A 12,585-nucleotide genomic window follows, 5' to 3' on the forward strand; every position below is an offset into this window, starting at 1 on the left:
ATTCAGTTCAGAGGAGTCAGGCAGATCCCATGTGAACGGGGCTGTACAATGAAAGCACAAGGCAGGAAATGGCGCGACCAACGGAGCAAGTCCCCATGGAGATGTTATCAAGGATCCCTCTAATGTGAACAGGAGTTCGACCGAACAGTGAGATGGATATTCAAAGATGGAGAGCTCAGACATGAAAACGTGTAGAAAGAGAACGAGAAAGAAAGAGGGAGAAAGACACCTGGGTTGAACAAGAAGGTGGAGGTGGTGTGTTTTTTTTGCGGAGTGGGCAGTGTGAGCTGACCCCTGGTCAGGGTGTCCTGTAACTGGAGCTCAATGCTGGTGCTCTGAGCCCCAGGTCTGAATGCGCTAAACAGCCACCTGAAGACAGGATTAGCCATTGTGACCCATCCCCAAAGGTAACAGAGATACACAGCAGGAACAGTCCACATGGAGAGCTGTAATGTACACTCCCACTGTTGCGGAACATACGCGAGGTGGATGGAGGGACTGAACTGAGGTCAAGAAAGAAAGGAACAGAATGAAAGAGGGAGGAAAGAAAACAAGATCAGACGACAAGAAACACAGTCTACAGCAAGAGTGGGGGCGTCGTGGATCCCAAACGGGAGACCAGTGTGATGATCATAAGCATCAGTCTGGATGAAGTTTGTTACAATTCTATTTTTTTTTTTTTTTGTAATGCGAGACAAAACAGCATGCCTAAGAGGATTGCAGGTTGAGGGATAGAGTGACATACAAGCCCTCGAGGTGGTAGAGATTTGTGCCTCTTTGGAAATCAGCTCCTGTCACCGCGCGCATGATTCACCCTTGCAAGAGCGCGTAGCTCTGTGACGAATGAGCAGCACTTCATTTGCCAGTGATTATGCAGGTTGCTGGCCCTCTAAACCTCCTTTGAACTTGTAATTGCCGCTGGTTTTAAATAATGAACATTAAGGGGGGAGATTCGGGAAAACTGTGGATAATTGCAGGTTTTTCCCCCTTTTTTCTTCTTCGCACTGGAAGAAGAGGAAGAGGAGGAGGAAGAGAAGACAGGGAAGGAGGTTCTGGCTGGCGAGGCGTGTGGTGTCGCGCCAGGCCTCTTTATCTAAATAATTGTAGCTGCTCGGTTTATGGGGGCTTTAGCTAGGGCTTTTTTGTGTGCAAGCTGTAGCAGCCCTGGGGATTTGTGCGGGGGGGACTAGCGCGTTCTCGATCAATATTCACACAAGATTCACATCTGGAGCCAAAGCCTGCTTCGGTTAGATTTGGGTTTATTTTTTCTTTTTATTTGATTTTTTTTCTGGTCTTTCTTTCTCCTTCCCTTTTTCTCCCTGTCATCCTAAGCATGCCTATTTTTGATATAGGGTGGCCTATCATATGCGCTCATCTGTGTAGCCTCACATGCTCCCACCAAATGCGGTCACAGGGAACTAGGTTCAAAGCTGGGGCTTCACAACAAATGACACACACACACACACACACACACACACACACACACACACACACACACACACACACACACACACACACACACACACACACACACACACAGACACACACACACACAGTGGTTGGTGGATCCATGGTCTCACACAAAGCATCGCAGGAAATCCTGGTGCATTGTGTGGGTCGGGTTGGTTCAACATGCCATCAAAGTGGGTGGCTGAGAGGGAAACCAAAACCAATTTGGCCACTCTTGCCTCTGTGCTTGATAGTGTACACTAGATTGACAGATAGTGTACACTGCGTGGAGATATGATATCATGTGCCATGGCAAGTCTCTAGTGACATGGTTAAGTAACAGTGCAGTGCAGGCAGTGAGTAGACATAGGACCCAGAGGGGAGAGAGGTGTGGGGGAAATACTGGGAACCCCGCTGTGCAGACATTCATCTCTGGAACAAGCCCAGAGAAACAAAAGGCAGAGAAAAAAGGGGAAGGGGCGGGTGGGGTTGGGGTGGGGAGTGGGAGAGTGGGAGAGCGAGAGAGAGGAAAGGAGAACAAAATCGCACAACAACAAAATGGCAGAAGTGGGATTTGCTGGAGCCAAAGTCCCATGACAAACCAAACAGAGAAACGGAGTCTGTTTTTGATTTCTGCTCAGTGCAACTCCCCTCTAACCTCCTCCCTCGCCCCCCCACCCCCCAACAAACACCCCCTTCCCCTGTCCACCCCAAACCTAGCCTTGCTACTTCCATGTCTGTGCTGTTTCTTTTTCCCCCTGCATTTCCCTTCTCCTGGTGTGAGATGAATATCAAAGGGCCTGAGCTGTTTGTAGGCCTCCAGCACATCAGGCCATCTCCATGGGATGGTCTCAGATCCTGCGTCACAATACCAAGGCCCCTGATTAATGGGCAGGCGAGCACACGGCCTGCGCCGCTCTCTTCCCAGAACCCCCTCTGGCATGGCATGAGGAAAACCAAGAGGAGGGGAGAGGCAGAGGGGAAGGAAGAGGAAGAGGAGGAGGAGGGAATAGGAGGTGAAAGGAGGGGGTGTGAGAGAGGGAGGGAGAGAGAGATAGAGCAGACGCTGAGGAAAAGCCACCCCCTGAGAAGCCTCAAACCTTTCCTCATAGAACTCAGAACTGGACGTGTCCACAACAACATGCCACACTGCCCTTGCCAAACCTCTGTCTCTGCCTCTCGCACTTGCTCTCTCCTTTAAAGACACATGACAGGCTTCCCTTTTGTCAATTACATCACCACCAACAAGCAGAGGGCTTCTTTTGGTCTCTCTGGAGTTCCTGCAGTGTTGAGGTTTAAGGGCTGCGGGGGCAAAGAGGGGTGTGGGGTTTGGGGTGGAGGGGTTTGTCGCTGGAGCGTGGGGGCTGCTGCTGGAGGAGCCGGACGCTCAGGGCTGGAGTTTATAAATCTGACCGGCTCGACGGGAGCCTCCTGCTCTGTTTGACTTCCTGGCAGGGTCGCGGCACATGCAGTCACCTCTTACACAGCAGCGCCCAGGCTCTCTGTCTGCTCTCTTCTCCTCTTTTCCCCGCCCTCCAAAAAAAGAACAAGCACCCCTGTGAATGCTGCTGGTCAGATCTCCTCGTCATGGCCGTCACTGGGCCAGCACCGGGTCACATAAGAGGAGCTAGGAGTTAACAGTGGAGAGGTGGTGGTGGTGGAGGGAAAGACACCGTCCGGCTGAGAGGAATTATAAAAACCAGGAATTTTTACTCCTCCTTCCTTTGCCGCTAGGCTTGGTGTGTATTTTTTTCCTTTTTTCCTTGGCTGCCTCTCTGGAGTCTCGCACCACTTAATCATCTCCAAACAGCGTGAACGTGCTGTAAACATACCTTTAGCCGGAGCACTCATTTCTGCTAGTTCATTAAACAACAAGTGTTAAGATGTGAACAGCAGGGAGGGTGGATATTTAAAGAGGAGAAACAGCTAGGGAAAAGAGAGTGAGGCGGGGAGGCCCTTTACAATTGCCTGTGAATTACAGGTGCTATTAAACTAATACACACAGACAGTACACACACACATACACACACACACTGGCATTAGCAGAACGGAGGCACTTACTAACAATCACTGGACTTTGTGAATAAAGAGGCTAAAAATCCACAAATGCCAAAACAGACTCAGAGCGACAGGCCCTTCTCTCTTTGCCATCCACACGTCTCCAAACCGCACTCAAGCATGTTTAAGTGGGCCTGAGTGCCATGGTGGATCCCCCCTTTCAAGAGGAACTTTGACAGATCGTGATTAAAAGTGAGTCCATCTGATGTTTCGGCGCGAAACAATTCATGGCTATTACATCCTAATACCCGCCTACAGCTTCGGGAGCTGCTTTTGGGGAGTTATGGCGGCACGCAGACTGTAAACATCACAACTGCTAGACACACGTACTTCACAGGGAATTACTGTAAAGGCTTTGACATTCTATGCAAAGGTTGAGTTGGCTTCGCATATAATTATATAGCCCGAAAGAAAGGAGGGTTACTTGATACGGGCTTGTTAGGTTACAGAATGCCTCTTTCCCCTCCCAGTCATTGAGGAAATAAGCCACTGTTATTCACATTACATGGATTAGTGTTTTGGTTTACAAAGATTGATCAAAAGTAAGCTCTAATATCTTTTCAAAAGAGTTCCTGGTTCTTTTGCAGTGGTAGCTGCTGGTCTTCCACCAGCAGTGGCTCCCAGTGTGCAGTGTGTAGAGCTGGTTGTGAGAGGGAGAGGAAGTGAGAGCAGATGGCAGACGGGGATGACATGCATCCATGCTGCAGGGTCGCTGGGCAGCAGGCATTAGAACATGCGCTTCTGACAAAAGCCCCGATCAGGCCAGGCCAGGCCAACCCCCCTTCTCTCAGTAATTACCCAATAGTTCACCGACTCCCAAAACACATAGCCACTCGCTCTGCCTCCACCACTGCCGGTAATTAGCCCAGCTTAGCAAGCCCCTCATAACCAACTCATAAACACGTCTGTGTACATAATTACGCTCTTTTACTACGGAGCCACAAACATAAACAATACCACATACGCCACACACACACACACACACACACACACACACACACACACACACACACACAGACACACACACAGACGCAGACACCCACACACATGGGCTCGCACACAAACACATCGCTGTGGCGGCTGAACCGAGCTGTCGCCTGGGTTGCCACGGGTGACTGGAGAGCTGACTTCTGGGCTGGGAGGCAAACGAGCACATGACAGATTAGTGTGTGGGCCTCCTTCAGCCCTGAACCCTGCTGACCTCTCGGCGAAAATCTTCCAACCCCCCACCCCACCGGCGGAACCACACAAAACAACCTTGCTGTGGCCTAAATGAAACCACCGCCCCATGAATGCCAGAGAATATTACCAAACACAGCAAGGCTGGAGACATTCCGCCGCGGACCAAAACAAGAGACATGGAGAGTAGAGCAGACCAATTCTAAACACGTGGATGGGAGAAATATGACATGAGGGTGCAGCGGGTAAGGGGGGGGGGGGGACATGCTCAGAGAAGGGTCTGCAACCAAACAGGGGCATGCGAGACAAGGCGGGAGCCATGTGTGTATAAAACTGTTAGCAGATGTGCTCCACTGGCTTAATGGCAGTGGAGATGGAACAATACACACGGATTAGAGGCCAACACACAGGGCTTGGACAGAGCAGGGCAAATGTTTAGTCTACTCAAACAAGCCAGTGTCTTCTGAGGCAGGCTGTGAACTTGTTTACTGGCCCGGAGCAAACATCCGCTCCCCCATGGGAGAGCCACGCCTCGACCCACCTTCACGACAATGACAGACCTTGTTTATTTCGTTGTTTTATTCACTTATTTTATATGTTTAGACAAGCAACCCTTTCTGATGCTCTCTCTTCCCATCTCCCTCACGCTCCCTCTCTGGGGGATTGACCTAGAGCTGACATCCTGTTATCAAGGAGACTAATGTGTTGGTGGAAGTGGCGAGCGGTCGCTGGCGCCTATCCCCGCGGTATCTGACCCGGCGGTAATGATGTTTGAGGTGAGACCTGCTCATCTGCTCACGGACCATCATCTCCATTATCCTCCGCTGCAACCACTGCCTCGCCAAGCTCTCGGCTCGGGCACTTACGGCAGGTTGGCTTCCGCCGCTATCCTCACACCCGAGCGTTAGCACTATCCTGGCTAATGACACATAAAAAGGGAACGGGGACAGGAACATGCTTTCATTTAGAGGCTCGGAATGGAAAATAATGTTTTAAAAATGTCATAGCTCACACCTCCGTAATGCGTTTGCCGGGCGAGTAATGTCATAAATTGATTGGTGGAAGCCGTGATAGTGAAAGCTATGGGCTTTAATTGTTAGCCGGGGGCGCTCTGGTCTCAGAATGCTACCTCATCGTTTGTTCATAAGTAGCACACTTTAGTGTGTTATAAGGCTCTCTCGCTCTCTTTCCGAGGCCTCGAGAAGAAAAAAAGGTATAAGGGATATATCACTTCCTTTTCAATGACCCCTGGGGAGCAATACACCTGGCTGGGGACTTTCACAACTTGGCCCCCCTCCCATAGCGGCCTGGGCTGCAGGCGGCCTCGTCGAGAACCTGAGAGGTTTGATGTTTAAAAAAAAAAGCTAAGAGCTACCTTCCTTCAACGCTAACCCACCCCCCCCCCCCCCCCCCCCACCACCAACTACACCCCACTCGAGCCAGCGTGCTTCGAAACTCATCCAGCTTCAGCACAGGCCTCCTCAAAGGGGCCTATTTATTTGGCTTTGGTGTTTGAAGCTTTGCGTCAGTGAAAAGGCCGGGCCGAGGGCCTGGAGAGGTATCTTTGTATCTGAGTGCTTCCTGTTTTCATTGCAGGGCCGACCCCAGTCTTGGCAGAGGCGAGCAGGGGGTTATGGTGAAGGGAAGCCGGGGGCGCCAAGAGGCTAATTGAGAGAACCAGGGGTTTGTCTGCGGCAAATGATGAGGCAACCCTCAGCCCCCCCAATCTCCCCTCCCTGAGCAAAAGGTTGAGTGAGGAGTTCACGCACTGCCTCCCCCCAGCCCCTTATCACCCATCTGTGTCTTTTCACTCCATTCCCTTCCTCCATCTTTCCCTCCACACCACTCCGCCAGGTCTGAGCAGAAACATCCACAGTGCACTCAAGTTTACCTTTCTGATAACATAAGCTCCCTGTAGTATAGAGAAGCTTATACCAACAGTCTGGGATTTCCCTTCCTCCAAATGGGGTTGGAAGACGTCCAGAAACTCCAGAGTGGAGGGGAGGCCGTCTTGGGCCCTTCGGTGCCAGGCTCGGGTCAGCTGATCTGCACGACAGTTTGCCAATTACACGCGGGCATTAAGTGACGCCGGGGGTCAAGCGTCATGCTTGGCGTATGGGAGCCTTCCAACGGGGCGCAAACAGGCGATATCAATGGCTGCGTAATCACGTGTAGTCACATCCAGCTTTCCCTCTGAGACTGCTGGTAGATGCCAATTGAGGCCAGATCTTTCCCCCCTGGAGACAATGGTTTCATAAAGAAAGGCGCTCTGAGATTTCTCCCAGGAAAAGTGTGAGGTCAGGGCGAGCAGGGGAAGGTTGCAGAAGGGGGAGGAGCGGGCCAAGTTTTTTTCCTGCATTATGCCCAATCTAAAAGCCAACAATTGATACTGTTGGCCTTGTGTTGTTTTTTTTCAGTGTGTGAGGGAGCGAAGAGGTGGTGGTGGAAGGGGGGGGGGGGGGGCAGTGTCCTTTTGAGCCTTTCAGAATAGGTGACAATGGCTGGATGTTGAGAACATATGTAGGGAGACCCCCGCAGCTCTGGGGAAGAGGAGTTGTGCGGCGGCCGCAGGTTTTTGAGCCCGGTCCTTTTCATGGCTCCGCGGGGCTAATGAATGAGGCCAGCGGCAGAATGCTGCAATAGGGCCATTCAGGGGCCAAAGTCTGAGAGAATTCAGACCCTCCACAAACGCATCTTGGAAAATGCAAAATGCTTTGCTTCACAAATTAAAATAAAAGGGATGTGTGAGTGTGTGTGTGTGTGTGTGTGTGTGTGTAAGTGTGTGTGTGTGTGTGTGTGTGTGTGTGAGTGTGAGTATGGAGTTGTATAGGGCGGTGCAAGTGAGTAGTGGGGGATAATTCAATTAGCCCTCTTTTTTTCTAAGCAAATCTATATGAAGGTGGGTTAAAAGGGAGGGATTATTGCTTGTACAAGTCCTGCCTGGCCTTTCAACAAAAGGGACAAATTAAGATTTGAGAAAACATCTAAAAGCAGGAGAGGCACTGAAGATCAGGGAAAGTGGGGGTTTTGAAAGCTGTAGTTCTATGAATAAAAAAAACTAAGCAGAAAAAAAAAGAGCCTGAAAAACTCCCCCTGGACAGAAGCAACTGGGCTCTTTTCTCTCTTCTCCCTCTCCCTCTCTCTCTCTCTCTCCCCATTTCTCTGTCTCTCTCTCTTGCTTTCAATGCAATTTTAAAACAATTCTAAAGAAAATGGGTGGAAAAGGCTGTGTGGAGGCCCAGTGAATGGCTGTGGCTGTGGTGTGGAGGGGAGCGTTTGAACTGTGAGAGGCCTTATGATGGGCATTCCTCCAGTCTCCAGGAAAGAAGCCTAATGATCCCCCAATAAAGGGAGACATTTTCTACTTGGTATGAGCCAACTAAATTAACCAGGAGGCGTGTGTGTGTGTGCAAAAAAATAACCACCATGGTAGGTGGCTCAGTGGAGGCCTCTAAATTTGAGATCTTTTTTTTTTTCTTTACTCCTTTCTTCCACCTCTCTCTCCCTCTCTCTCACGCATACACACACACACACACACACGCACACACAAACACCCCACACACACACACACACACACACACACACACCAAGCAGTGGTCCCATTTCAACTCTGAGTTGGGAAAAAAAGAGGGGAAAAAGCTCCCAGTCTTTCTCTGTTTCTTTGTACGTCTATACTCCTCTGCCTCTCTCTCTCACTCTTTCTCCTTTTCCCTCTCACATACTCCCTCGACTTGCCTCCCAAATTAAGCCCATTTTGCAGGTTGTGTGAAAACCCCAGTCAAGGAGATGTAGCCTGCAAACAGCTGTGAAGTCATTTTGATAATGATGAGAATAATAAGCGCATGGCAAGGTTCAGGGCGCGGGCTGTTGCAGCTCCAGTACCCCTGAATAGATAAAAGTGATTAAACCCCTCCTGATTATCCCTGACCAATATGTAATGGATTTGCAGCCCTTTCAATTAGGCCGTATTTGCCAGGGCCCTCATTATTTTGTCTTTGGTTAGGTAATCAGGCCCAGGGCAGGGCTCCACCACGGGAGCGGCTTTGGGCAGGCTGGGTGCCGGGGCTACCTGACCTTCTTAAGAGCACGGATCACTGGGGTGGCTTCCCCAGCTCAAGCCCCCCACAGTAAAGCCCCCCTCCGGCATGCCTCTCTCTCTCTCTCTCTCTCTCTCTCTCTCTCTCTCTGTCTCTCTCTCTGTCTCTCTCTCTCTCTCTCTCTCTCTCTCGCTCTGTCTCTCTCACCCCACCCCTCTCTCTCTTTCTCTCTCTCTCTCTCTCTCTCTGTCTCCCCCCCTCTCTCTCTCTCTCTCTCTCTCTCTCTGTCTCTCTCACCCCCCCCCACTCTCTCTCTCTCTCTGTTTCTGTCTTAGGCTTCCTCTGGCCGGGTCCACATCCACATCCAGAGCAGCCGTGTGCTGAGGGAGCAGCCTGGATGACCACCTCGCAGCTGCAACCTGACCCTGTCCAAATCAATACATCCCCGGGCCACTGAGAATGTCCTGACATCAGAGAGGGCAATGGAACACGACCGGCCCCATATACCCCCCGGCCCACCCAGCACCCCACCCCCCCCACTCTCGTTTTTTGCGTGGCACACCCCCCACCAGAGAGACACGCACACCCAAACAAACACACACACACACATGACCCTCCCCCCACCCCACCCTAGTTATGGCTGTGTGGGCCCAACAAACTCAACAAACTGCATGGCCCTCTCCTCTCCACTGACTCCTGACCTACTGAGGCATCACAAGGACCCTCCCCACTCGTACACATACATACTCCTACACACACACAGCATACACATGGATGCACACACACGCACACACACACTTATAGCATTCACTTGAATGCATACACACGCGCACACACACACACACAGGGGCACATATGAACATCCAAGGCCCAGCCTCCACCCACACTTAGAGACATTCGATCTGGTTTGATTCACGGTTGCCTAATGCGGCTTAATATTTCATTCTGTACATCCCCTTGTCTGTGGGTTTAGGTTTCAGAATGTACAGTTGTCAGATGGGATATGTTTTTCCTCCGCCAAGGGAGGAGAGGAACCAAACAATATCACAGAGGCGGGCAGGTCAAAGCAACGCTTCTTCCAGCTTCAATGTCAGACAGGATATTTTGAAGCTCCCTGAATAGGAATATTAAAAGATTCAAACTGAACGGCAGACAGCTATGGGGAGCTTCCGGGATCTTCTGAACAAAAAGGGTTGTTCCTGACTGTTTTACAAAGAAGTGGCATCAAATGTTCATGAGCTGATGCACTTTGAGCTGCACTCCAACAAACGCTTTGACGCACCACATTTTGACTAGTGCTTTTACCTCTTTGACCAAGTTCTGTGAGTCTTTCTAAACTACACTGTCTCTTTTATTTTCTAAAAGCGAACCAAGTAGGGATGAGCACAGCACGGATGCATAAACTGAATCCAACCACATGACGCGAATGCTATTTCATTTGATACTACATGATTTACCATAATGTGAGTTTCACTGGAAGCTAACTCATCTACATAATCAGTCATCCTAGCCTGGAAGCTGACAAATGATCAATGCCTGTCAATGGCAGAATCAAAAACTCAGACTCATGTCTCTTAGATATGGTTAACCCTCAGATTTGGTGCGTACATGCTTACTCACTGTGTTAAGCGTGTGCTAAGTGTGGATGTGTGTGTTCGTAAGAGACAGACAGATAGAAGAAAGTGAGGGAGTGAGTGAGAAGAGAAGAGAAGACTTGAGACTCACCGTGAGGTGCTGGAAGAGCCATGCCCGCATGATATTGGTGGCGACCTTGGGGAAGATGCCTCGCTTTTTCTGCCTCTTTTTGTCTTTGTCCGGGTCGTCGTCGTCACCAGTGCCAGGCGAGGCCACGCTGTTGTCTAGGCCGTCTCCTGAGCGAAACGAGGGGACTTTAGACGCAAGACACACACATAACACACACACACACACACAGCACACACACACACACACAGCACAAAAAAAAAGCTGCTACCCACACAACTGATAGCTTTCAAAACACCAAAAAACACATTGCACAAACTTGAGAGGCTGTTGTATATTGTAACAATATTATTTGCATATTGCCCAAATGAAAAAAAAAACACTACTCGCTCAGAAAGGCTTGTTTTTTTATATAGATGTGGGGAAAGAAAGAATGTGATACAAAAGAGAGTAAAGAGGAGGACTGAAAGGGTTTCACTCTCAAGTAGCAAGGTAGGTCGGCTTATGTCATTAATTCAATTTGATTTGCCAGCTTGACGTAACGGAATAACTTTTCTTTTGTGAAAGACGGCCATGTCAGAGGGAGAGAGAGGGAGAGAGAGAGAGATAGAGAGCGAGCGAGCGAGAGAGAAAGCGAGAGAGAGCGAGAGAGAGAGAGAGAGAGAGAGAGAGAGAGGGAGATAGAGAGCGAGAGAGAGAGAAAGCGAGAGAGAGAGAGAGAGAGAGAGAGAGAGAGAGGGAGATAGAGAGCGAGCGAGAGAGAAAGCGAGAGAGAGAGAGAGAGAGAGAGAGAGAGAGTCATGCCAACCCAACGAGTTCATGAACAAACAAAAAGAAGCACATAGACACACGCCTTACTGAATACTGGACTAACACAATTAGGTAGGGTGTGTGAATCAGAGTGGGATATGAGTTGGTTCATGGTTGCACTCCGATGCTCATAATGGACCCAAGTCTGTCTCCTTCACCCCCCCACACGCCATCCCCCAGGAACACCCCCATACTCCTATGCCCACACAACCCCCCCACACCCCCTTGCGCGGTCTTCCCTGCTCACAGATTTGCATGACAGGGCAATGTGACTTCCTCTGCATTAATGTCCACTGGCCTTTGATATGAGGACGAAACCGACGCATATCAAGGCAGGTTGCCTTCGTTTCAAGCCCCCAGCTCCCGTCTTTGGGCCCTCTCCTTTCTCCCTGACTCTCCCCTTCTCCGCCATTAATTGTGCATTAGCAAAAATGATTTACTTTTAACAGTCATAGTTATTTTTTCTTGCCCCCGGGCAAAAATGCCTTGAAAGCCTTCCTTGAGGGCATCTAAATTATGTATCTGAAAAACTCCTCCACTAAGGCATGGCAGGGCCTCGACATTCTGGAAAATTCAGACTCGCATGTCTCCCTGTTTTTGGGGGGACATCAATCACAGGCCCCTATACAAGCCATAATGTTGCATAAATATTTGAACTAATAATATTAAAAAGGAGCGGAAAGGAGAAAGATCCGACTGGTGGCGTAATCAAATGCAAAATAAATGAAGAATACAAGGACAGAACTCTTTTCTTTCACTCTCTCTCTCTCTACTTCTTTTTTTATTTTATTCCCTTGTTTTTTTCTCTCTTCCTCCTCCTCCTCCTCCTCCTCCCCCCTTTCTCTCCCTCTCTCTTTCCAGCTCTGTGTTTTGCTTCCACATCATTAGTGCAGAGGCACACAAGAAAAAAAAAGAAAGACAAAGAGAGAGACGGCAGGAAAAATGGAGAAGTGCAGACTTTGAGCTTCCCGGTCTTGGAGTTAAAGAAGCCGTCGCTCTCGTCTGAAGGACATGAGGGAATAGGGGACAGGGGCTGGCTGAAAGAGTGTTGTAATTGTAGACCGGGCCTTCATTAGTGACAAATGCCGTAAATCCCACGCTAAGTAAAAGCCCTTGTTCGGGGGAATCCTAAAACAATAAACTAGGAGGCCGGGCTGTAGCCCCTGCCTGACTGCGGTGGAGCTTCCTGAGAAACGCGACCCAGACGCTGCGCTAATTCTCTAGTTTGCTTCTCGACTTCAATAATAATAACATCACCGGAGAAGGGGGGACTGCTCTGTGTGTGTGTGTCTGTGAGTGTGTGTCTGTATGTGGGTGGGGGGTGGAGGGGTAGGCTTACGGGTGTCAGTGT

The 12,585-nt window shown here is 49.9% G+C and overlaps 1 protein-coding gene across 9 annotated transcripts in view; it reads right to left on the reverse strand.

Moving 5' to 3' along the window:
• The window catches only part of meis2a (Meis homeobox 2a), an 83,869-nt gene that overhangs the window by 38,383 nt on the left and 32,901 nt on the right, over positions 1-12,585 (reverse strand). For 4 of the 9 annotated variants that reach the window (XM_080850564.1, XM_080850563.1, XM_080850562.1 and 1 more), the window contains one exon: positions 10,449-10,594. In XM_080850564.1, the coding sequence (XP_080706690.1) occupies positions 10,449-10,594 (146 nt within the window). Of the gene's footprint in view, positions 1-10,448; positions 10,613-12,585 lie in introns of all 9 variants that reach the window. The other 5 variants (XM_080850561.1, XM_080850560.1, XM_080850556.1 and 2 more) reach the window with 2 other exon arrangements.

Source organism: Sprattus sprattus, assembly GCF_963457725.1.
Source record: "Sprattus sprattus genome assembly, chromosome: 13".
Lineage (NCBI taxonomy): Eukaryota > Metazoa > Chordata > Actinopteri > Clupeiformes > Clupeidae > Sprattus > Sprattus sprattus.